The sequence below is a fragment of the Amblyomma americanum genome, chromosome 10, assembly GCF_052857255.1.
Source record: "Amblyomma americanum isolate KBUSLIRL-KWMA chromosome 10, ASM5285725v1, whole genome shotgun sequence".
Classification (NCBI taxonomy): Eukaryota; Metazoa; Arthropoda; class Arachnida; order Ixodida; family Ixodidae; genus Amblyomma; species Amblyomma americanum.
In genome coordinates, this window is record NC_135506.1 from 91,188,367 (window position 1) to 91,214,950 (window position 26,584).

The 26,584-nt window shown below is 44.8% G+C and overlaps 1 protein-coding gene across 2 annotated transcripts in view; it reads right to left on the reverse strand.

Moving 5' to 3' along the window:
* Positions 1-18,831, reverse strand: part of LOC144106508 (uncharacterized) — a 55,595-nt gene extending 36,764 nt beyond the window's left edge. The window contains exons 1-2 of one of the 2 annotated variants that reach the window (XM_077639350.1): positions 18,693-18,831; positions 8,327-8,697 (exon numbers count right to left, since the gene is read on the reverse strand). In XM_077639350.1, coding sequence (XP_077495476.1) covers positions 8,327-8,596 — 270 coding nt within the window. In that variant the 5' untranslated portion in view covers positions 8,597-8,697; positions 18,693-18,831. Of the gene's footprint in view, positions 1-8,326; positions 8,698-16,275; positions 16,396-18,692 lie in introns of those variants that run through there. The other variant, XM_077639351.1, reaches the window with a different exon arrangement.
* Positions 18,832-26,584: the final 7,753 nt, after the last annotated feature.

Genomic DNA, 26,584 nt, shown 5'->3' on the forward strand with positions numbered 1-26,584 from the left:
AATGGTCTCCTCTTCACTAGTAAAGCTTGTGCGGGCAGTGCATTGAAGAGCCGTCTGTTTTTGAGGCTCCTAGAAGTCAGCCATAATTTTTTTTTTTTGCGCGGGTGCTTGTGATCTTCCTGCGGATCAGAAGTTCCAGGGAAGAGGGTGGGAGCTCTGGAAGCATATCGTGGTAGAACAAATGCTATTGAGTGGCTTTCCGTTTATTGACACCCTCGTCTCCCTCTCGTACCTTTTTATAAGGACAGTGGATCGAACACGCTACAAGCTGGAACCTCCTTCAGCACATCCGGATTGTTCGTGTCGAGTAGCCTATTTGCCAGAACCCAGTGCGTTCAGAAGGAGGCTCCGTATTTGCAGTTGTGTTCTTCGTCCAAAGACGTTAAAATTTGAAACCAATCCAGAAAATAGAACGTTTAAAGCTTGACTCTTAATGTGCTAAACGTGCACTCAGAGTAAGCGAAGGAGATATTTAGAGTTACATCTCTCAGCCCACAAAAACACAAGCACAAATTTAAGCAAGGGACTGTGCTACACAAGCATGGCCGTTAAGAGCACAATGAGAGGCGGACACTCGCGAGAAATTTTATTCGGAATAAATCAGATACCTATATCTTGATGTGTCTTGCAAATGATTCTCTAAGTGCGTGCCAAAAACATGCGTTCTTTTAAAGGGAAAGCATTTCTTGGCTCATGAGTGGCGCGACAGGAAGCTGTGGACAAAAGTTGTGGACAGAAGCGGTAGAGAGCGTGGGTCTACAAGAACTGCATTAAAATGCAGTCGTAGCGCCATCGTGCATCACCCCCTCTAAACCGCCCTCGCAATCTACGACGCTTGGTCAGTAGATGGCGCGAAGGAAGTCGCATAGGCATAGAGTACCTTACTATTACCTAGAGGGAAAGCTGGCAGCAGTGCACGTCAGCCACCATGGGCGCTCCAAGCATCATGGGGCGATGAGCTACTTGGTGCGGGAGAGTCCGTTTTTTTTTTTCAGAAACACAGAGTGGTGTTACTGAGATGGTCGATTCTGTCCACGGCGCAACCCGCGGACGGAAGACTTCGGCACAAACGTAGTGCGCAAAAGCCACAGTAGCGAAAACGCAGCAGCACACGACGTCTATAAAAGGTTTTTTTTTTCCGAAGTGCCACTAAACATCCTCTTAAGGTCTTTAAGCGACCGCTTTTAAAACATATTTCTTTTTAAAAGTGCGCCTGTTAAGCACTAAATATTGGCTTTTGTGGTCTGCAGTACTTGTCCAATAGGAGAACAAGCCATTGCTTATTTTGGGCAAACTTTACATTTACGTGCTTTTCTGCTCGTTTGCTGCAATTTGTAGACAGGGTATTAAACGATAGGGCATTCTTGATTCTCGAACAGCGTTTGTTTTTTCATAACATTTGGCCTAAAGTTGTGGTTCTGCAGTCGGTGGCTCTCCGCCCCATGATGCTCAGAGCGCCCATGGTGGCTGTGGTCGTCTCAAGGATGCTCCATGGATGCAAACTTCCATAGGCGAGGCGCTAGCTTTACCTCCAGTTAATAGTAAGAAACTCTATGCGCGTAGGTTAGATGATGGAGGCGATATGTCGGGCGGGTTTAAAGGAGAAAGGACGCGCAGAGAAGTGGTTTTACATTACTGCCCCTATGTGGACTTAAGCGCTCCGCTGGAGTTTTTTTTATACAATTTGATAAAAGTGGCACAAATGTTGTCATCTCTCTTCTTCATTATGAAAAAAAAAAACGTAAGCAAGCTCAAGTGCCATCTGTTCACGAATTCGCCTGGAAATTTCTGCTCTTACAGGCAACGGTCGGCACAAGTTCTCACGCGCCGCCAAATAGAATGCTGCGTAGAGCAACTGCAAATTAGTCCTTTTTCATTTGTTTATCGAATACCGGTGCTCCCTGTGTCGTTCATTTATACATGGGCACATTTGGCGAAACTAAATTTTCCCATCGGTCAGGGCAATTTCATACACAGCCCAAACCGAACACCTGACGAACTGAGTGGCGTGACATTTCATGCAGTCTCTATCGCTCCTATCTTCGGAGGCGATTCGGGGTCACAATGCGTGGGGCAGGGAATACATACTGCACACCGTAGAGATTGGCTACATTGTCGACATTGTGGGACACCGTATGAATATAGCGGACAGCCTCCAGTCTAATTTTTTTTACTCGACTGTCAACTTCCTAAGGTGTTCTAGCCTTCAATACCTGCAGCAGCTTCTCCGCAGAACCACTACGGCGAGACAGTGAAGCCAACATTCAGCATCCGACCAACCTGACTGTTGAGGCTGTGATGCGCCAGGCGAGAACATAAATGTTTCAAACCTCTCCTGACGAAGAAAGTACCAATGGCCCGTTTTACCGTCCCGGAATTAGCGGATTCAAATAGCTACAGGTCTTTTGGGACACATGGATAATACATCCAGCACGTCTGACGTGGTGTTAAAGTCAGGCTAGTAACTAAAAAATGTAATCTATTCTGAACAGGTAATTCTTGAGGGGTTACCAGATTACGATCAATGCTGGCCAAAAGAGTACCAACAACTACAGTCACCACACAAGGACTGATGTAAATATCCTCGCGATGAACAAGGTTCTGGTTGTCAGAAGTCACAAAGTTTGACTCAAAACAAAATTCAAGCAGCTTCATAATACTGGACAGGGTCAAACGTCTGGTGTTTTGAAAACTAACGGCACCATTTCCTTCAATGCGAGACCTATCGACACGAAGCAGGGCAGCATTAAGAATAGAAAAGAAAAAGATTTTTGTAACTATCTAGACGACGCAACCCAACGATAAGGGACGCTGTAGGAAGGAAACCACATCGCCATTGTTCTTTGTCGCGAATGGGTCTTTATACCAACGCCTTTAAACACATCGGGAAAAAGGGGCAATTCTCCCGTTGCCAGGTACCCCTCTCAGTCACTTGCCATCGAAAGGGCTTATAAAGCTTGTAGGTTTCTCACAGAAAAAAAAAACATTACTGTTTGTAGTTAGTAACAACGCTCGTCAATCAATCCAAAGACATGTCCTTGCAGAGTTATATCGCTTGAGCTTTTTCCTTGGAAGCCTGCGCTGTATTCGGCGCAGGGTTCTTTGTGACAGCTTTAGTGGCGTTGTCGTTAAACGTCCCAAACAGTGGTAAGACCAACCATCCACCCTAGTCTGCTAGCAGAACGATCAACCCGTTTTCTTCAAAAAAAGAGGCAACCTCATGCACATTCATTTTCAAGCTTTATCATCCTTTGCTCGCACAAATCTGACGACTGGTAGCAGTCTGCAGCAGGCAGTGAAGACTATCTAGAAGAGACCTTTGACGGTCCTTGTCGTTTTCTCTGCGCTCCAACTGCCACTTTAAAGGCAGAAGCTCGTGCTCAGGTACAGTAGGTTCCATGATGAACTTCGGTCCCTTTTTTAGCACATCGGTTATTTTGGTTGGAGTTCGACGTCAGCAAATGCTATAACAGCACCGGCATATCCTTTTTGCCTACGCCTGTTATTAGGAAGGCGCAGGAAAAGGCACTTCGACCTTCTTAAGCATGCCGGCCCACTACATACATCACCAGTGAAGCCCGTATACGAGGTACAAACGTTAGTTTTGCAACGAAATTACGTACCAATAAACGCATTCATATTGCTTGCTATCAGTGCACGATTCGGTGAAAAACGGTGTTAATTGCGCCCGAAGTGGAAGTGTGAGACCAAGAAATCCGGCCGGATATTGTGCCCGGTACACTTTCGCCTTCTTTGACTTCACAAGTCATCGTTATATTTCTCTTCTTTCTGCGAAAATCCTACTGTAATTTACAGCAACAGCGAATTGTAATATGCACTGAGGTCTGTAATCCTAGCTCCAAAGAGACTGGTGCTGGAACGGAAAACTTCACGGTCACATGAACATCGCTCTATGCACGCTGCCATAGACTGGCTGAACGACAACAATGAACCGTCTTGGCCTTCTTGGGGTAAGAAATTAGACATTTCGGCGTCTCGTAGAGTGAGAACGTGCGTCATATGCATGCGCATATTAATAGTCTGGCAACGCATCGGTCTGTAAAAACAATTATGTATCTCTATGAATCCTTGCAAACACCCAGTTACTATGTTCCCAAGGAGACCGGTGCTCCATACTGTGAGCTTCACAAATATTTCACGTTTTACCATATTTTATTAGAAGACATGCAAAAATGCAGGTGTTGTTGCCAATTAAGCTTTCTTCGTAGAAACCGACCATTAGAAACCTGCAACCACCTTCATTGTGAGGGAATAAACATAAGCACCATCAACAAAAATATACTTAAGTCCTTTGTAACGGGAGAGTGAGCATGTATGAAATTGTTTCATGTATTTAGAAATGCTCTTTCCATTGTAAAATTGTTGTGCTACCATGGCTGCCTTGTATATATTGACTTTTATTTGTGGCTTGAGAATGAGTGTATATTTTTTTTGTATTGCATATACGTACTGACTGTTATACTTTCTAATGTATAAAGATGTATATTTCTAAATCTTCCACTGTATATGCCTTGTAAATAGGGGGCTCGAAGCTCATCAAGTGGAAACTGCCACTTTTTTCTTCGAGCCCTCCTCGTCCTCCGTTAATCTTTTTCTGAGGAGGAAATAAAAGATTGATTGATTGATTGATTGATTGATTGAACTTGACGCTATAGTTTTGATGGAATGGTATACACTTTTTTTTTTCTTTTAGCTGACCTATATTCTCTGTTGAAATACATAGATACATTCTTCCGTTTTAGTGCGGAGGTGCAAAGGAATAGGAATGCTGGCCGAAAGTTGTTAAAATGTAGACGCTTTGGTTCTCGTACGGAAGCCTTGTTCATTCAACGAAAAGCCTTAAACCAAGACAAAACCAACTGCGACGCAGTAATCAACCGAAGCCTATCCTTTGCGCTTGTAGGCGGAAGGTTATCGTCGTTGTATTTTAATGTTGTTGCTGTTTGCATTATCAGGGACTCGAGATATGAGAGGGAGAGCCAGTTCTTTTCTGTTCTGATTATTGATGTTTCATCCCAAGCGATAATGTGTGTCGCGGCTGCCATCTGTTCGGCAAGCACGTTAGAGCCAGTCTTTTCACTGATGATGTCGTGTTTGTGTTCCCTGAATCGCCGTTTGAAGTTCCCGCTCTCGTCTCGGTCGGAATGGTCGCAGTATGCGGAGGAATTCTATAAATTACGCCAGGGAACTTTTCTTTCTGTGGTCAGTCATTTAAGGCCAGCAACGCGTTCCTCAGCTTGCACGCTGAGGCGTGAGTGACATGAATACCGTAAGTGAGCAGTGCACCGACCAAAGACTCGCTGACGCTCCGTACATAAGGGAAGGCGGCTTGGGTGCGGCAAGGAAGACGAACCGATTGTGCTGGGCGTGATGACACCTTTAGATCGGTACTCAGAGAGAGAACTCTTTAATGAAAAACAGAGATTTTAGCCGGCGTGAATATTCGCTGACATGATGCTCTGCGTAATGGAGGGAGTTCGGGAGTAAAGATAGAACAAGGAAGTGCTTGAGACGCCGCAATCCATGACCTCTCGGTGCATTGTGGTAGGTGAGAAACCCAATATTCAGATCTTGAGCATACTTTTTCGTCACGTCGGACGATGGAAGTAGGTACATATCGCTTTTGGTACACCGAAAGAACAGGAGGAACAGCCGTATGTCCTTTATGCAGATATTGAACGAAAGGCGGCCGCTACATGTCTCAATCAAGAAGTGCAACAAAGAAAGACTGCCAGAAGGCTCGTCCTCGACACTGAACCGAATGAATTCTTCAGTGCTGTTCATGTGGTTTGTGAAAGCAGCCAAGCGTTCTTTTTGATTTTGCAGAAAAATAGTCGACGGATTGTACACAGACCTTTGGCTGTGGCTCGAATGCTGCCATCGCCCTATCTGTAATAGTTTCATGTTGAAGTTGGCGGTTGTTACCAAGACAGCCGGACCCATGATGGCCCCGTAAAACTCTTTGTAACTGCAACCTGAAAGACAGAGTATGAATTCTGCATGCAGAACTGTAACAGCTTTGGAAGCTGCGATGCGTCGACAGGGGTTCTCTAGCACAGTTCTTCGTCGTACTTACGCGCTGACTGGTGCTCGTTCACTCAGATCCGGCAGAACACTAGTGAACAGCGACTTGATATGCAAGGGCACAGTAATTTTGTCGCAATCTGCCCATACCGTTTCGGTGAAATATAAAGGGTTACGTATTGAATGAGTGTGTTTAGGACTGGTAATGCCTTGTACAAGTAGCGCGACAGGCGGCATAAGGGCGAACGTACAAAATCTACTCTCGGTTGCATCACGACACTGCTTATGAATACTCGGGAGGGCATGTAAAGGTGGTTCAGATCCAATAAAGGAGCTTAAAGTGCAACGACTTGTGCTGCGGTAGAACAAATCGGAACGCTGCCGTAAGAAGACTCTGCAAGTCTCCTTCTATTTTGAGTCTAAGGGTCCCTCTTGAGCCGCACGTGTGTATTGCCGACTTGCATAACTTTCCTCCAAGAGGTTCACAGCACCGCCATGGGCTCAACTATCTCGAGTGACAACCGCCAACTTTATCATGGAAGCTTCAAAAGACCGTTAACTGGCCTTGTTCCAGTTGTGACCAACAGATTTCTACGATACATAAATGCTTCTGCAGTATCGAAAATCACGCATTGTCTGCTATCAGAAACCACGTTAGCAGCACAGAAGACTTAATATAGTTCAGTTTCGAGGAGCATGGCGCATGCCATGTTTCATTTTTGGACATATACATTGAGCGACATAGATGCCACCTTTCGTTCAATGTCTGCAGAAAGGACCCATACACACAGGCCGGCATCTTTATTTCAATTCTGTTCATCCGGTGTGCCACAAGCGTTCTGAGACTGCTTCCATTATCCAGGGTGCCAAATAAAATTTGAAGCTGCAGCTTCTGACCTATGCTAAGTGCGCCGAGAGCTCAACAAATGCACCTACTCAAGTACTTCTTGGATATCGTTCTACCAGAGGTCATCGCGCCCTTCAGAACCGTTTTGTCCTCCTTGCCAAGCCGGAACTAAGATCACTTATGTACAAGGCGTGAGCGAGTCTTTAGTGTTTGCTGTAGCACATAGCAAATGCATTTCCATCGCGCTTCAGCGCGGAAATTAGTTCACGATTGGTGGCCGTTAAAGTCAAACGAAAAGAAACATGTTTCTCGCACTCTCTAAAGCACCCGATGCAAAGAGCGAGTATACTTACATAGGTGAGATGGGGAACTTCGAAAGACGATGAGGGGATCGCAAGAACGACGTCAAATATAAAAAAAAACTGGCGGTGGTTGTGCTCTGGTTAAACCGGGAGTGACGCGATAGTGACAGCTGGCTGAGTGGAATTCGGTCACGTGACAAACCTCGTGACGAACCATGTGATCAGCCACGGCGCCGCGCCGCCGGCAGCTGCTCCGCACCACGAGGCAAACCACATGAGAGCGTGGCGGCGCCGCCGCGCTGAAGGCTCGAAATGCTACCGTAATGTAGCTATCGCTACAAAAAGACTGAATATTGCGGAAAGAGGGGAAATGGCGACACACAATGACCTGGCTGCGCACAATCAGATGGCTGCCACTGTTACGTCTGGAGTCCCTGATAAACCAGACAGCAGAAACAAAACAGTGTATTTCAACAGCAGTAATCTTCCACCTACGCATGCAAGGTGCCTGGACACATTACTGCGACGCTCTTATATGCTTCGTGATTTGGGACACATGAACAAATGCTTAACATTTTTAACAACTTTTGGTCACCATTCCTTTTCAATACAGCATGAATCTACGATCCGACCAGACAAGCTGTCGTCAAACCTTATTTATATTTCTTTAGTGTGGTGGCTGCCGCTGCAGGTTTCTCTTTTGTTCCAGTTATTGACGGTCTGTTGTTATTTGGCGTTCACAAGTAATGTTGCTGTGCACTCCTCCAACATAGCTTGCCAGCTGCTTACTTTGCTTCCCTCAAGCACTACAGTATATATTTTCTTAAATCACTGCTTTTAACTGTATTTTGTAGCGTACATAACGGTAGCATTTCCAGCCTTCGGCGTTGTGGCGCCGCCACACTGTGGCTGCGCCGCCACGCTCTCACGTGGTTGGTCACGTGGTGCGGAGCAGCTGCCAGCGGCACGGGGCCATGGCTGATCACGTGGTTCGTCATGTGGTTCGTCACGTGACCAGGTTACACTCAGCCAGCTGTAGCAATCGCGTCACCCCAGGTTTAACCAGAGCTAAACCACCGCCAATTTTTTCACCGCACGCATTCTTGTCTTAGTATGCGTTTCCAGTACTCACTTTGTACGGATACACCTCCTCCAAAACTTTCCTGCTCTTCCATGTGCTGCGTCCGGTCAAATCTCCTGCATGGTCCATGTCGGCATCGCAGACGAACACTTGCGGGCCGCCGTAGTCGAACGCCACCAGCCAGTGCTTTTCCCAGCTATGTCCAGTCACTGACCGCGAAGAAGAGGCGAAGAAAGAAAGGGCCTGCGACCCGGGCTGCTGGATTGGCGTGCTGCAGAGGTACACGTTGCAGAGGTCTGAAGATCGCGTAGAATCGGACATCTTCACGTGACCCGTCCACAGGCTGTGCCTCTTTAGAAAGACGATAGCTGGAGATTGGGCTCTTAATGACAGGGCTTGAAGAACTTTTCACAGCAGGTTTCCTGTGGTGTGGACGGGAAAACGAGATAAAAATGCACAAAGCATAATTTCGCGGTTGTGCTATCCAAGTACGTTTTTCACCAAAAAACCAGTGAATATTTCGATAATTTAAAACCAACAAGACACCGTACAATCCACGTTTTGAAGCTTCCACGTCATAACGTGAAGTGGCTCTTCTTGTCTTGTTTCTCTAAAATTTTACGTAGAACAAAGTGCATGCATTTGGAATTTTACGGATTGAGTTTTAGGAATATACCTCTAGCTCAGTAGATGCGCAGAAAAAAAATAATGTCTGTGCCACAAATGAGGGCTGTTTGCTAAAATGGCGAAAGTGTTTTCATTATTTTTTTCATGCTGCTATACTCGGCCACAATTGGACTACAGAATGCAGTGAGAAATTTTTTCCAGCGACGCAAAAAATACAAGCAAATAAATAAAGGACTACAGGGAACAGTACAGGAAAAGAAGATCCCAAACCACGGATTGAAGAGCAGTAGATTTGTTAACGCCGGCCAGAAAATGAATAGTTCAACGGGACGGCCCGGATGGCGTCGCATTCTGGCATATCCCACCATAGACATGAAGCAGGAGACGAGACAGCGCATCCTGTATCATAGTACCTCTCAATCATCATCGTCATCATCATCATCATCATTATCAGCCAGACTATACGCACCGCAGAACAAAGGCCTCTCTTATACCTCTCCAATTAACCCTGTCCTGTGCCATCTGCGCCCGCCTTATCCCCTCAAAATCTTAATCTCATCCACCGATCTAATTTTCTGCCGCCACCTGCTGCGCTTTCCTTCACTTGGAATCTGGTGTGTTGCCAATAAGGATCATCAATTATGTTGCCTTCGCATTACATGCCCTGCACAAGCCCATTTCTTCCCATTGATTTCGACTAGGTAGTAATTAACCCACGTGTGTTCCGTCACCCACTAAGCCCGCTTCCGGTCTATTAAAGTTACACCTATCATTTTTTTTCTTTCCATACCCTGCCAAATGCGCTCCACGCAGTTTTTATTCTTCTCCGTATCTCCCTATCTTCGGTCAATGCCTGCCCTAAGTAGACGTATTTCCTTAGCACTTCCTTCAGCGCGCTACCATTTGTAAACTGCTGTTCTCTTTGGCGAGTGTGAACATTACTTTGGTTTTCTGTATATTAATCTTTAGATAAACAATACTGCTCTGTCTGTCTATCTAATGGAATGTTTTGCAGTTCAGCATCTCCTTAGTGACTTAGCAACGCGATATCATAAACGAATCGCTGATTTGTAAGGAATTCTCCGGTGACTCTTATCCTCAACCACTCCCAATACAGGCCTCTGCACACCTCCTGTATTCATCTATATATCTCCTTACTTGACACTCTTTCGTATTGGAAATTTATTCCTGACTTTATGCAGGACTATCTGAGCTGTGCAACCGCTGTGGATATGTTCAAGTATTTTTGATAAGGCTCTTGTACACCCGGATTCCGCAGTGCCTGCAGGACTGCTAAAGTTTCAACTGAATCAAATGCTTTCTCGTAATCAATAAAGGCTATATATAGAGGTTGATTATATTCTTGGCATTTCTCTATCACCTGAGTTGCAGTGTGAATGGGGTCTGTTGGGGAATATCCTCTACAAAAGCCTGCCTTGTCATTTGGGTCGTCGAAATCTAAGGTTGTCTTGATTCTATTAAGTATTGCTTTAGTAAATAACTTGTAGGCAACAGATAGTAAGCTGATCAGTCTGTAATTTTTCAAGCCCCTCACGTATCCTTTCTTATGAATTATTATTGTGTTAGCGTTCTTCAGAGCTTCTGGTACGCTCGAGGTCATAAGGCATTGCGTATACAAGGTAGCCAGTCTTCGTACCACAATCTCCCCTCCGTCCTCCGACTGATCTGATGTTACCTTATTCTTACCAGCTGCTTTCCCCCTTTTCGTTGCTTCTGTAGCTTTCTTTACTTCCTCTTTAGTTATTGTCAGATCAAGAGAAGCAACGCGGACGTATTGTCCACCGTCCATTCTCAAGGTGGCATGCTGCGGCGAGCTCCCGCATAACGCGCCAGTCGGGTGCACCGCATTGATCTTCCGCAGCAACCGCGACGCGCCGCGGTCGGCTGGCTTCCTGCAGAATATAGGCATCCGGAACTTGTGTTAGTACAGAGCGCTCTACGTCAGGTGATACGAACACGGTTGGCGAGGTTGGACAGCCACCGCCATAGCTTAGCTGGCAGAGCCCCGTACGCTATAAACGGAAATCGTGGCTGCCGATCCTACTGGCACGATGTGGTTGTATTTCCTTTCTAATGTTTATGCGTAAGCAGTAATCTGGAGGTTCGGAGCCTAGTGAAATCCACTATTGTATGTTCGAGAAGCTGGCCTAGAGTTAGCGCTCCGGCCTTCGTTTTGTTCTTGCTGCGTCTAAAGAGATGCAACATACCAACGATGAGGGATTGGTCATAATTTCGTGGAGATTCGAACAGTAGAAAAAATCTTCCAGATTTACCTCAAGTGGCTCATCAATAAAAATAGAGAAATTTGGAAAAACAAACAACGAATTATGAGAGATTTTCATTTCATTTATTTTATTCTCAGGGCTTTCGCAGTAAAGAGGGGCAATTGGAATGAACATAGAGGAAACAAAGAAACACGGACTAAACTAAATTAATTTTAAAGGAATAATCATAATATATAAATTTTGACAGAAGTAAAGGCAACGAAGAGTTAACACGAATTCTCGGTGACGAACCTGCGAAGAAGCTCACATCACTGCTAAAGGCCACACCCTTTAACGGTTGCACCGAAGGAGAAGGAGACACGAAAAGTAAACGGCAGCCATAACTGAGCAAGGGGAATTTGCAAAACGTTATCTCTATGCCATGCAAACTGCCGACAGGAGAGGATTAAATGGTCTAAGGATTCAACGTCCCCGCATGACGCACATGATTTCGGCAGCGTGAACCATGAACGGCGTAAATAAAGGAATCGGCAGCGGAACAGCGTGATGGAAACCTTACATTGCATTCAGGCACATGAAGGAATATTCTGTGGGAACTTCAATTGCTCATAGTCCGCTGTATCAAGGATGGGCTCATGGCTCAGGTTCTGGTGTAGTTGGAAACGTTCATATCGGGACGTGGTCAGGAGGCTACGGTTTGGAAGGACACAGAAAACAGGCCCATTGATGGCTTTCGCTGAGAAATTGGCCGTCGAATTTGAATAATGCTATAGTGTCCTGGAATCCACTGAAATAAAACTTCATGCACAAGAAAGGGCACAAAGTGCCTTAGGGACCGGTAAAAGAGACGCGCTGCTAAGACTGAGGTACAGTCCGAGGAAATGATTACGTGTTATAGCGGGGAATTTTTTGAAGACCAAACGAATAGCGACAAATTCAGGCGGAATTAATTGACGTATAATCAGAGACCGGGATGGAATAACTTCAATCTATTGCGTGGGGATAAACACTTACTGCTGCGTTTTCGCCATGTTGAGTGCCATCTGTGAAAGAAAATACTTGGCTCGGATTCTGGAACAGATGTTCTTCCAGGAGACCATTTAGCACACTGCCAGTCAAGTTCTTTGCACGCTGCTGCAGCGTATGGTCAAAGCAAACAGCAGGAGCAGCTGACACAATGCTAATGCATTGCACGGACCTAAGCGAGACTTTAATCCTAGACAACAGGTAGACTGTAAACGCAGCAGGTAGCATTGCGGCCAATGTTTCTCTAGAAACAAAGCTCGGTTAGTCAAAAAATTGGTGGAGCCACTCCAGGCATAGGCTGAAGTCCCTTCAAGGAGGTGCGCAATGTGAGGAGCCGGTCGCGAGTGTTCATGTCTCGTACGCGGGCTTCCAGAAAAAGGGCACAATTTCCCACCGATTTTGGAAAACCTAGGTGAAGCCGTAGAGCGCGCCTCTCCAAAAACACCAGTTATTGAAATTTGCATCTAGGAAAACCGGAGAACAGAACGCGGCCGAACTCTACAATTGGTTTTACATAATTCCGAAAGAAATATAAGAGTGTTTCTGCAGTGTTTGCACACACGAAATTTCTTACTGCTGATTGCCGTCAGGTGACCGAGAGCCCGCTCACCTTTCGGAACAATACTTTTCATACGAGGTAGTTTGTCTAAATCAGGGTCGTATATTACGCCTGAATATTTTATGGACTCATTTTGTGCGATTTGGGTGCCGCCATACAGCAGACAGATACGAAGAGGGGACGCCAGTGGATAAACAAGAACGGAAGATATGTTAACGTTAAGAATTGATTGTAACTTGTACAGCATTGAGGTAGGCTCCCAGGGCATTGAGGTATAGTTGCAATAGCCAGTGCCGTGAATGAATATCTCTGCTTGATACGTAAAAGGCTATGTCATGCGCATACACATACACTTTGATGTCACCACTAATAGATATGTCCCGCGTGAGTGTGTTAAAGAGGAAATGTGACAGTACCTGTCCCTGAGGCACACCTGTAGTGTGCGAAAAGGTTTTGGAAATAAAGGAAGCGTCAGAAAAGAAAAATTTAATCTTTTAGGAATTGCTCTGCCCATGCAAGAGCGTAAAAAGCTGGCCGAATGTCGTCAAGCTTCCCAAGTAGCACAAGTGATCGGCCCAATATTGGAGATGTATTGGTAAACGCTGGTGCTACATAGGACCAATGTGAAACCTTCCTGTTCCAATATTAGGCCAATTACGTGTGCTGCTTTTGTTGTTCAACACTATTGAATTCTGTACAGCCTTGCAGCCTTAATTCGGCTTTCCAAATCTAAAGGAGCAGTCCAGATCGAGCACTCTCGTCAAAACCCTAAGCGAGAAGCACTAAGGCTTGTAATGCCAAAATGTGATTATTAGACGGCTGTGAACAGTGGGTTCAATAAGGTTTCCTAAATTAGACAACGGGGAAATTTGCCGAATGTAATCGATTGCAAAACCCTTGTGAGGTTCTTTAAGAAGTAAAATTATTTTCGCTATTTTCCATCCAGGAGGGAGCCAAGCTGTCTCAAGGGACACATTGAAAATATGTAATACATCAGAGGTAAAGTCTTAAACAAGAGACTTTAAAATACTGATACCGACCTCGCTGCATTCAGGAGCTGCAGGTTTGAGGTCAGAAACTATTAAAAATAATTCAGAGGGTCGAGCCGCAGTGTAGTCTGCGCGCGGTGTGGGTAGGACGGACCCCCAACCGCGATTGAAAGCGCACAGTAAGGCATTTCGCTATCTGGTCAAGTTGATTTTGTGCTTCCCGGGGCGGTAACATAAGTGAATTTCACATGAGAGCACGGCGAATTGTGGTTGCATTCCATGAACCGATACAAAGCTATGAGATTATTTGTGGGGAATAGATTACTGCTCAAATTCTTATTGTGCTCCTCCTTCCTTCGCCTTATGAATTCTCCTTTTAAAGACGCCGCGAAAAATTAGTATTTTGTCCAATTCAGCGGGCAGTGATTACGACAGAGACTCTTCCAGGCAGCTATTCTATCTCGATATGTTCTCTCACACTCATAATTCTATCACAGAGAGAGCTGATTATTTTTCACTAAAGATTGCACTATCAACACAACGCTCAGTGGCGACTAACATGGAAGTGAAAGCTTGTTGAGCAGGATCCATGTTATCAAATAATGCAATCGAGGAGAAAGAGGATTGCAGAAGTTTTCTGAAAAGTGCGCGGTTGACGAATTTCTGTAAAAAAAAGTCGCGCTAAGGGGACAGGCTACTATGATGAAAGTTATCGGAAAACGAGCGGAGGAAGTGCCACAACCCACTGCAGACCACGAAGAGACCTTAACTCCGTTCGCTGTACGGAAATTCCAAATTACGCGATGAGAATTGAAATCGCCAGCTAATGCCACTCTGAAGTTAGAGCGCAAATATTGTTTAAATAATCTGTGCTTTAGTCACCTGAAGAAATGTAGACTTTATCAACAGTAAGTTTAGCACAATGTGGAATTGCGATAACAACAGCCAACAGTTAGGAGTCACATCTTAGAATGTGGTGTGACACATGCGCCCGATGAAATATATTAGATGAAATAAATGTTAAATAGCAACCACCCCGGCCATAATTGCGATCGGCTCGGAATACTCGACAATATTTAAGAGAGAATGGCCTAAGAGGAGTAAGCCAAGTTTCTTGATATAAAATTGTCTGGTTCGAATTGGGAGACAAGATTATGTAAATCTTGAAAAGAAGATGCAACTGAACAACAATTGCATTGAAGTTTTTTAACCCTGCCATGGTTACTGTAAAAGCAGAGAGGCTGTTACAGCCTTCTTTAGCACATCAGATTTATGTGGATTACGGGGGAACATTTCTTGCTTTTGTTATTTGGGTGGCAGTCTTCGACTCAGTGGAAGGAGCTCAATGTTTCTGGAAAGGGCTGCCATCTGGAAGTCCGAAGTGCAAACGGTAGAGAGGCCGGATTCCCCGGCGTCATGTAAAGGCACAGACGAGGACGCAGCAGGAATAGGAAGGAGTCTGGGGAGAGTCACCAGGGATTCTATGGGAAGGACTATTTGGTAGAGCGGGAAAACCAGCAGGCGAAGGAGCAAAACTGACTAGAAATGACCTTTGAGAGTGGCTCAGTGAAGGTAGCCAACATAGGATCCGCAACGCCTGCTAGCGCCTTCTCAACGGCTGAGACCACAGACTCAATCAGTACTGCTTCGGAATCAGACCCAAAGACCTAGTAAGGCCCGCATAACGATGCCTTTTCCTGTTTAATAGTTCATAGGCATCAGTTCCGGAGCACCTTCTCTGCTGAAAGACGTCCAACACACTCTGCTCATCAGAACATTTGGGACAGCCGGCATCATCAGCGGGATGAACGCCGCGACAGAGATTGCATAGATCTTCAAATGTCTGATGAATGGTTGTCGCCGCAAAGTCGGCAATCCATCGCAGATTTGCAAGCTTCGTTGCTATGAGCAAAGGGCCAGCAATTTCTGAATTTGAAAGAACGAGGCTGAAGTGATTCGAAACGGTATACCATGGGTCAAACTTTAAGCTCAGGGGGGCACGGATATCCTGAAAATGTTATCACGAGCTCTGTCGGTACACGAGAACCATTTGTATCTCTGGTACAGCGGAATACCGATAATACACCAACACAAGCGTCCTTAAAACCCTCACGCAATTCCTGAGGAGAGGCCGATGGGTCCACTCCGCGGGTGATGCCTTTTGAACAAGCGAGTTGCTCTGGTATTAAAGGACTACCCAAAAACGACGCGCATGATGTGCAATGCAGGAAGTACGCCATGCACTGCACATCCGAGGCTCGGCGCAGAATGCCCTTCTGGCCGAAATGACGCACATCAGAGATCTCCAGGTGGCGGCAGGTAATAGCCTTCAGCTGCCTTCAGCTGCGTCTACAGTAGGAATAAGCGCCACTGGAATGTCACTGACGCCGATCCGTCCGAATGATTGCAGAGGCGAAATTTGGCCCAGCAGGCTGGCGAACCAGAGGGCCGTACTCCAAGCCGAGGACTCTAGAGACATAGATCGAAGCCTAAGATGACATTTAACCTGACTACAGTTTCAGCGATAAAAAAACAGCACGTGAAAGGACCCACCGTAGAACAGAGAAGAGGGAGTCCAGTGGAGGCAACAAGGTCGAATACAAGAAGAGTGGCGGGAGCCGGCAGGTTCGGGTCGGCGGTCTTCTTTTTCACGTCAGTAAATATGGCATATACCTACGCGGGGAGATTGGCCAAGGTACAGTGGAAAATGCCAATGAAGTATTTTCGCGAGGTAAAATAGACGTGAGAAGACTGAATCAACATAAAAATTGGAAAATTCAAATGAAAAAGAAATATGAATTATCAGCAATAGAATTAAGAATTTTCGGACATGCGACAGAATTTTGTATACAGCTAACATGGTAATCGATCAATTGCACTTATGTTATCATGAAGGTAGCCGCAAACACTGCTTAACGGCAATCCCTGTGCGCTCGCACCGAACGAGAGAAGAACTGGAAGAGACAGAGGGGTCGTAACCTGGAAAGAGGGACCTCCATATACTGCTTTCCCTGAGCAGCTAACCGCCGGAAAGAGAGGAGAATGCTTTCCTTTTAATTTGTGGAGTCGATCAATAATCTTTTCTGCCTGTTTGATGGGGTTATAATCTCTCAAGCAACTGTAGCTATGAAGGGTGTCGGTGGAGGTGTAAGCGATCCTGGTGTTCGTTTGCTGGCGTTATAGACGCGGGTTAGACCTCGACCGCGAGGGTCGTCATTGGATGGAGGTGAAATGCTAGAGACTCGCGCACTCTGCGATGTCAGTGGACTTTAAGGAACCCAGGGTGGTCTAAATAACATAGAACAGGCAGGAAAGATCATCGATCGACTTCAGAAATTAAAAGGAAAACATTCTTCTTTGCATCTCTTGGATTTGGTGGCTGTTAACTTCGCTCTTAAAAAGGTCCTAACGAGTTCCTCATTTTCATACACTTTTCTGCTCAGTTATTTTAGCGTAGTAAACAGAGGCTATTCAGTAATAAAAATACCTGTTTTTTGGGTGACAATTTACATGATCACAGCAATATCGGCGATCCATCTCGCAATTTATTCTTCTTCTTCGTCGTTCGTAAGGCATGGCATTCCGCAACACTGCCTGCTCTTCGTCGTCTTCTACGTGACATTAAATCCGGAGGTTCAGAGCATAGCAATATCGTCTAGTGTAACTCCTACAAGCTGGCCTAGCGCGACCGGTTAGTCCCGCGGCACTGCCCGCTAATCGTCGTTTTCTGCGTAGCAAAAATAAATCCATTCTTCCGCACTGAGTCAGACATTGCAAAAATTCTCTGTAGATTATTTAACCCACCATCTTCCTGGTAGGTGATGATCACATTTCTGATTTTCCATTGACCAACCGCTGCTATGGTGGCTAAGTGATCCTGGTGTTGGGTTGCTGACGCTATAGACGCGTGTTAGATCTCGACTGCGACGGTCATCATTCGCTGGAGGCGAAAAGAGAGTCGCGCACTGTGCAATGTCAGTACACTTTAAAAAACCCCAGGTGGACTAAATTATCGAAAATTGAATTACGGTGCCCCTAATAGCCACAGTCGATTTGGGACATTAAAACCTTATAAACCAGACAGAAAAGATCATTGATCGACTCCACAAATTAAAAAGAAAACATTCTGCTATGCAAATCTAGGTGTTGGTGGCTGTTGACTTTGCTCATATGTCCTAACGAGTCCCTCATTTCTGTACACTTTGCTGCTCAGTTATTTTAGTGTAGTAAGCAAAGGCTTATAGAAATATGCAGTACTCAACAGATCTGTTTTTAGCTGATAATTTTCATGATCACCGCAATTTGCATTTTCTTGATCATCCATCTGATCTCCGAAGCGCGAAAGCGTGAGAGTACCATGTGACTGTTATACTAGAACCGCTATGGATTCAACAGGAATGTCAGGAAAAATACTTGAACCCTTTCAATTATTTCAACGCTGTGAAGATAAACGACATATTGTGCTGAAGAAAATATGGCGCATATTCTTTTAATGATTTCGCTTAACCGACGTGCGTTATTCACAAAAATATGCTCCTCCCCCTTGCGGCGCCATACTGATGAGAGCAACTTGTACAGACGTCCACAAACTTGTCTAGAACGCACCAGCAACGTTATGTATGGAATGTTAATGGCATTAAATCCTTCTCGCTAGGCTGGGTGTAGCTTTGTGGTTGCCGGCATGTAAACTATGATTTATGCGTCCATGTTTGCACAATAATGCGGTGTTTTCATCACTATGCCCCTCTCAAGAACGCCCCTGCATTTCCAGGGGCGAGAGTGAAGTTGTCTTGACAGACGTGTAGGCGTATGTAACACAGCGAGGTGGTATCTAGCCTGATCATTCTTGGCGGATTAAAATAAATTGCAAGGAATCTCTGCAGGGGCTTTCAAACGCTATGCTTATAAAAGGTCAAACTAATTCATTCAGCTTTAGACAGTTCGTAGTGGAGACTTCCGCCGTTACTCACTTGCAGTGATGCCGCAGAAAAGGCTGTTGCAATTCAGAAATCTGTCCTTGTTATACCAACGGAGCGTCGGTTGATGAACGCGGTACCGTTCCGTACGCTTGTTGAAACCTGTCACTAGAAGCAGGCTCGTAGTAGTGCTTGTTGACCCCCACCGCTTACAGAGACAGCAAGATAGTGGTCTCCCCCTACAGGCAGTTCGTATGAGACATCAAGTTCCTGGTTTCGCCTCGTTGATGCAATGCATCGAAGAAGCGGTGCGGCAGGAGATAGCGAAGGTTGCACCGGTGAGTGATAGGGCTAAGAGGAAGAACCTGATCTTAGGGCAAGATACAAGCCCCGGGAGAAAGGGCAGTTAAAATCGGTGGCTTTGCAGACGCTAGACGGTGGGAACTCTTTAATGTTAAAAAATGCATCAGATAGGTGATAACACCGGTTTTAATGCCTTTCAAGTATCTGGGCAATGATTATCTCAAGAGGTATAGACGTGGCTGCCACGTGGCTGCCAGATCTTACCTTCCGGCGGCTGTCTGATGCCCTGCACCACATGAAACTAAGCGTGTCAAACAGCAGGAAACGCAGGCCTTGATTACTACGTTCCTTTATCTTAGGCGGTCTTTGTGTTCTGGTTTCTGGCGCAAATTCGTCATGCACTGTGGGTGTTCTTGAGGCTTGGCGTACTCCACAGCTGCTGTTGGCGTGGAACTAGCACGTAACATGAGCTATGTGTGCTTCTTCTCTTTGCTACACTGTCTCTAATGAAATAAAATTTCAATCAGGAGCGAATTTCTTAGACGGGTAGGTTTGGTGCTGCGTCTAATTTTGTGCCTAAAGCCAATATATACCATTGCGGCCATGTAACTGGCGACTGGGTCCAGCCTCCTAGAAGCAGTTCAACCGTTGGTAAAATAAGTACAAAGCGTCGTAAACACGGATAAAGATTATTCCTTTGCTCTTTATAGGCTCCGTATTCGTAGCGGAAGAACCCTGCAGAGTCCTCTGAAATCAACGGTATTCAGCTCAAAACCACTTCACCTTGCTGGCGCGCGTGTGGTCTTGTTTTGAGAAAATCGAATGGTGCATTATGTTTTTTTCACTCGCTTAGCTAGTACACACTAGAGTCGGTTAGCACGAAATGAAGGTTCCCTTAAGCACAGCAACTCACATATGGAGAGCACATTCTTTCATTCGACGGGTAGTTCCGTTACCATGTAAATACAGAGTCAGAAAAGCGATATCTTTGCTCTTAGAACAGAGTGCTTCTTTTCAGGTCATATGCCCATAGCAACATTTCCAATAAGTGTACTAGAAAGAATTAAGAAAATTCAAGGAATTTCGAAAATAAACGTTCAGTATGGCGAATGCCTCAGCGGATGGTTTTTTTCAAAGCTTTGACAACACGCGACAAAACAATTCACTTGAATCGACGCGAAGTGGATTTATAATGCTCACGTGAAACAGCTGGCCAGCTTCGATCATTTGTATCCCGTAATTGCCCAAGTTTGTAAAATAGAACCTGGCTCGAGTAACTACAAAATTCACCTAACCGCCTACGAATTCCACTGAAGTATAAAGAAGCTTCATATTCAGCGAAAAAAAAAGGACTCTAACACATGGTGCGCCACAAGTTCTCTGCATTACTGTAGACGCGCTGCGTCGTTTTGAGGCGAAAGCCTGTAATGGCTGTTCGTTGTCTGTCCGTCGGCCCGTTCGTCCGGCCTTCTGTTCGTCCTACCGGCGGTCAATCCGTCTAAAATTACGGACGGACTAAATACAAATAAAAAATAATAAAGAGTAAAACATGACATAAAAATATTGACACTAAACACTAAAACATGACACTAAACAGAACAAATAAAAACAGAAAAAAATGCAATGCCTACAGGCGCCGTGGAAAAAACCACGTTCTAAAAAGTTAAACGCATTTCGCAATCGTGCACGCAAGCAGACTAAAGTCCCCTCAGTGCCCTGAGACAGAATTGCCCTCAAGTTTGTGCGAGTTGCTAACCAGTATTATTGCCTTAAATGCATTTTCGGTAAATGCCTCTAGGTCAAAGACCTTGGCGTGAAGGCCTTTGGAAAGGCCACACGACGAACAACTTCATACAAACAGCCGCTTTAACCAAGCTACCGTGTCACATCCGGCTATCACTTCCGGTTAGGTTGGGGGCACCCCCCCCCCCCGCACACACACACACACACACCCTACCCCTTACTGAATGCTTACTGAATTTTTCAGACCTCTTTGACGGTCAACAATGACAACGCCGGGTTTCGTTGCTGATAAGCCATATAAGGCGCTTCGCATTAATAATGTGTTCATCCCTCCTCGTCAATCGGCCGCTGCTTCCGAGGGCTATCATTTGGTTGCATGGCAGCGACACAAGCATTGGTCGTTCTTTGTTGGTCGTGCTGTTAACTGGTCGAAACTGCCGCAGGTAACTGTTGTCGCCTTTTCTGAGCTGTTCTTCAAATCGACGCGGCCAACTTCTTTTTTCACTTTATGTAGCGTCAGTTCCCGCGTTTCTGTCCCTTTGCCTCATTTTTCGGTTCCGCGTCTAAGCTCTTTGCCTTTAGGTCGACGCAATAGTGCCCTTAAGCCACTGATTTATGCAAGTGAAAATGCTTACTGAATAAATGCACACCTGTATTCGGATGACAGCCAAATCGCTACCGCTTCCGAAAATTTTTAGACTGTTAATAGATATTTGTCTTTAAAGTCTATTGATTCCTACAGAGAAATCCAATAGATTAGACTATAGACAATACAATTTCTATACGCAATATATATATATATATATATATATATATATATATATATATATATATATATATATATATATATATATATATAAAGTAGGCTTAGCAACGATAGGAATACCTGGAAGTAGGAGATTTCAGAGCACTTTTCAGATGTTGTATTGCACCGGCGATGTCATCTCTTCGTGCTGAACAACCAAATTCATCCTAGTACAGGTTGTGAAAGTATGTAGCGTTATTTCTAAGGCGATCTATATTTAAAAACACCTACGCATGGGAGGGACTCCTCGCTGCGGGTGAAGAACGGGAGCGTTGCCCATAGAAACGACTAGAAGCAAAACTTTCCGAAATATTTTTCTCGTTTCACAGAGTACTCATGGAGGCGGCTGTTTGTTAATGGAGTACAGGCACCTAATTTTGGTGGCATGCATTCTTCTCTGCAATGACGCGGCAGACGCTACCGTGTGTGAATCTCCATGTGATATGCACCTAGGACCGATAAATAGTTTATAATCAGATTTTTTCTGTCCTACTGTTTCGGTTTCAAAAGCCGAAAGACGGTTATTACCTCAAAGACTGCTTCTTTGTCACGTGAGGCATTAAAAAACGTCCATATAATCGCTGATTCATCGTTATAACTTACTGTAGTGCTCAAGCCAGCCTCTCTCAATTGCCAGAATGACAACGAATGTGGAAGCAGCGATTATATTGCTGTTAATTCAGTGTCTCCCGTGACCTGTAAGCACACGTTGATGTCACAGTCCTCATTCGACTGTTGAACCTGAAACAGGACAAAAATAAACGCGATTATAAATTATTTAGCGGTCCCAGCAGAATACCAGGTTGTAATCCGTGTATGAGAATGACTTGCGCATTATTACAAACAAGAAAACACGCACCCAGAAGTTAGATCCCTATACATATTTAACAGTTGGTGATTGCTTTTAAGAAGAGTGTGACAAAGGATGCTACGTACCCTGAGAGGCGCTCTGCCCGCTCGGTGTTACCAGATGTAATGTGCCTCGCATACAAAACTCTTGTTAGACCGGTAATTGAATACGCCAAAATAGTACGCGATCCTTACACCTAATCCAGTAGTCCTAAACTTGATAGTATACAGCGACTTGCTGCAAGGTTTATCTTTTTTCATTTTTTCACCAGAATTCTGTAGGAAAGCTCAACTTCCGTCGCTAGAAGCAAGAACCAAGTATGAAAGATTGAAAATCCTTTTACCTCGTTAGTAGCAACATTCTTAAAATCAACAAATAAGATAACTTTGAAATCAAAACTAATGAAATATCAAGGCATCGCCATAGTAATTTATTCGATTACCGGCCGTACGAAATTTACTTTATTTATTTTTATTATTTTTATTTATGACATACAGCAGGCCGTGAGGTCCAAGCAGGAGTGGATTACAGAAACAGATCACAAATTGAGCCTAAATGCCAAAATGCAAACAGAACACGAGCAGCGGGAAATGACATGAAAAGGCAAAAAAAAAAAAACAATCTAACACAAGAAGCAGAAAAATAAAGAAAACAAAACTAGCAACAATATGATTGTTGTTATGTTGTTTAAAGCTGCAATGACTGAAACTCTCTTCCAGACTCCGCTGATTTGTCAACGTCGCTAACTACTGAATACTTGCAGCAGCTAGATAAGTTTGTGTCTGGCATTAACCCTGACGTTTTCTTTGTTATGCAGCATATACAAAACGCTGTTGCGGTAATGCTTTGCGCATGCTAGCTTGTGGTATTCAAAGCTATCACAAAAGTAACGAATAATCTCTTATACTTTCGTTTGCCACAATTAATGATTGCTTCTTTAGTATATACCTGCCAACAAACCCATCATAACTCCTGTTATTTGCCTTCTGGTATACCTGTGATTAAGGGCAAGGGATTGTGAATGTGGCTTAGACACTTGCGGCAAGACCTGAAAGGTGCTCTTTTTAAAGGGTTGGTGTAAAACACATATTTCAATTCATCCATATCATGGTCAGTTGGATAAAAAAAATGCCACATTAGTGGTTAAATTTAAATGTTGTAAGTCTAAGCAAAGAGAACATTTTTGTTATGCCCCCCCCCCCCAAGAAAAAAAAAGGGGGGGGGGGGTTCGTGTAGCCCGATATCGCGAGGTTCTTTTATTGGTGCATGCTCTATCGACTTTAGCCCAAAATGCAGAAAGAGTTCTCGCAAAAAAGGCTACAGCGGGCGCTGTTCCTTTTCCTGGCTGTGTCATTTGCAACAGCCATAACTGCAGTAAAAATCACCTTAAAATAAAGAACAACTTTTACAAGAGTATTGTGAAAAGAAACGCATATGTGGATACAACAAAACAGAGGTTGATAGATACTAAACCAGAAATGAGAAACAGCTTTGTGGCTTTGAAAGTTTCACTTGTCGCTAATTTCTGGCGTAGCACAATTTACCACTTTTGGCCCGGGAGAAATTGCGTAGCATTGCACTGACTGCTGCCTTTTCGCACGTTCCATCACCGGTTTTGCTGCGTGACGATGCGGAGTCTGACAGCGTTAACCCACCAAGAAGGCGACGATATGTTATTTGTTATAATAGGGTTTCTTTAACAAGGAAACATGTGCTGACCGGACGTGCGCCGCTATTTATCATCGTAAATCATCTCATGATACGCATATGCTTCCGTCTGAAGGACTTAAATGTAAGTTACAGAAACGACAATCCAAAATCACTCGTTTCAGGTGTGTCATATACACGCGCAAGCACAGTACATTATCATAATCAGTACTATCAGCACATCGGAAACAGGTACCAGCGTGAGTGGCCAGGTCACTGATAATTTGATTAAGTTGTTGCATTCAAAGCTGAACTAGTCGGAAAGCATCCAATCGAGGAGCGATAAATGTGGCGTGACATAACGCACCTTATTTTCTTATCCGTTTTTTTCCTTATAAGAATGATATGCGGATCGCTGCCCAGTTTTACAACAGTCAGGAGGATTTACTGGGCTCGAGAAAGAAGCAAGGACCAACTCCCCTAGGCAAGCGGCTAGCGACAGCTGTATTGACTCAGTGCAGAAACGCGCGCTGCAAGACATCAGAGATCTTTGGGGAACGCCCTGAACAACGTAGAGCCTTCAAGAGGGATCTTCGAAGGTGTCTCGATCGCTGCATTCGGTTTCATCACTGGTAACGCAACTGTGTGGAAGAAGTAAGCAAGAGGTCATGGCTCTTTGGCGGCAGCGGTTGGCGTTCCGCGTAGAGTACCGCGGCTTTCCGGAATGGAAGACGGTCGAATTTCTGGACGAACTCGAGACGACGCAGTTCTGCAGATGGTGCGGCCTGGTCGCCCCTGACTTGTTCCTGCTGTCCTGCCGGCACGTCATCTGCTATCATTGTCACGAGGAGGCATTCAAGGTGCCGAATGCAGTGTGCGTGCTCGACAGCGAACAGCTGTCTTCCGACCAAACCTATGCGTTCTCGAACAATGTTACCGACAAGGCGGTGCGCTGTTCCAACCGTGGTCTGGGCTGCGAGCACGTTGGCCGCTTGATAGATTTGAACAAGCACTTACGTGAAACATGTACTTTCGAGGTGACAACGTGTTTCAAGTGCAATGGCAGCGTAGTCACCAAAGACATGCGCGACCATTTTTACGCTTGCGAGGATCCAGTGGGAATATTTCTTCGGGCCAGCGACGTGCAGGTTCTCGTCGATCAAATAGAAAACGCCCGCCAACAACTGGAACAAGCAATGACTACTTCGCACGTTCCGTTTGCAGATTCGCTGTGTGTGGCACTGGATTTCGTGAGCTTTGTGTTCGCCAGGGTCCAGACTCAAGTTTAGCCAGCAAAGGCCAGCGAGGACTTCTCTGATTCCAAATAATGACTCCCGGGAGCAGTGGAAGAGTTCCAGTCTTTTAGCCTGCTGACTTCAACCGAAGTATTTAGTGCAAACAACGCAGCCGCGAGGATGGCACGTATATCACCGAAATCGTGATGGTTTCAGATTTATCCTCAGAGCTGAGTCCCCAGCATTGAAAATTTATCTGTGCGTGACTAACAAACTCTTTAAGGATTGTTTTTACCATTCGAAACAGACTTTCTCAGAAGTGCTTGTGATTGTTGTGGATTCTCGCTTTTTTTAAAACTGTCGCCGTAGGGTGCGTCAGCGGCCAGTGCAACGTTCTGAAAAGCTTTCTTTGCTAATTGTTCTGCAATGCATTGTGTCAGAATATTCTAGAAATGATTGGAAATCTCGATACTCGTGCTATAAAAAACTCGTGTTCTTTTTGGAATATAAGCATGTGCGAAAAAGTTTCTTTTGTCGTTATCTTTGTGACCTACCATTACTTATTCTGCTGTATATGACGGTATCAATGCTTTTAGTTTCAACCTGCAATTTCTTTTACGTACGCTGTGAAATAAAGTTCTCAATTTAACTGAATCACTTAACGTGTTCTCGCTACTGAAAATTTAGGTATTCCAGCCGATATTTCATTGGTAAGAGTATGCCTTTACCATTGTTCGCTTACTTTTTTTACAATGCTTACTCAACGCAGCTTCGAGTGTCATACCGCTTTGTCACGTCAGATTTCGGGGCGGTTTCTGCCTTCGAAATACAATCTGGTGTCAGATTCAAAGCTATCGTAGATCAATCAGCTGCTGCTCACCAGTTCACTCTTTTTCATTTTTTTGGCGAATCGATATTTCCTTTTTTTACAAGGTAAGAATGATCCCATTCAGGTCGCGAAGTTGACACGACATGCATGCATTTTACTGGTGAAGTGTTTCCTTTAACTAAAGATAGAAGTTAGCAGCGCGTTGCCTATATCAAGCTAGTCCTATATCTGCCCTCCGGCAACTTTGACGACGCTCGATTTAATCCTAATTTTCTCACTGAGGCTCAACTGAGACTGACTTTTGTGCCTCGAACTCAAGTATTTTTCCGCTGCAGCGAATATGACCTGCATCGCGAGAATCTGTCGAGGCAGCGAATTCTTCCGCGAAGTCTACAAATTTCTCCTCAGTTAGCTCCGGGGTAGGTTTGAAATAAGTTTCGGGCATCTTGTCGGGGTGGTTGCTGAGCCTGGAATTGTGAGTAGAAAGGACAGTAATGCCCTCATTGAAATTGCAAGAAATAATAACCTGCCTTA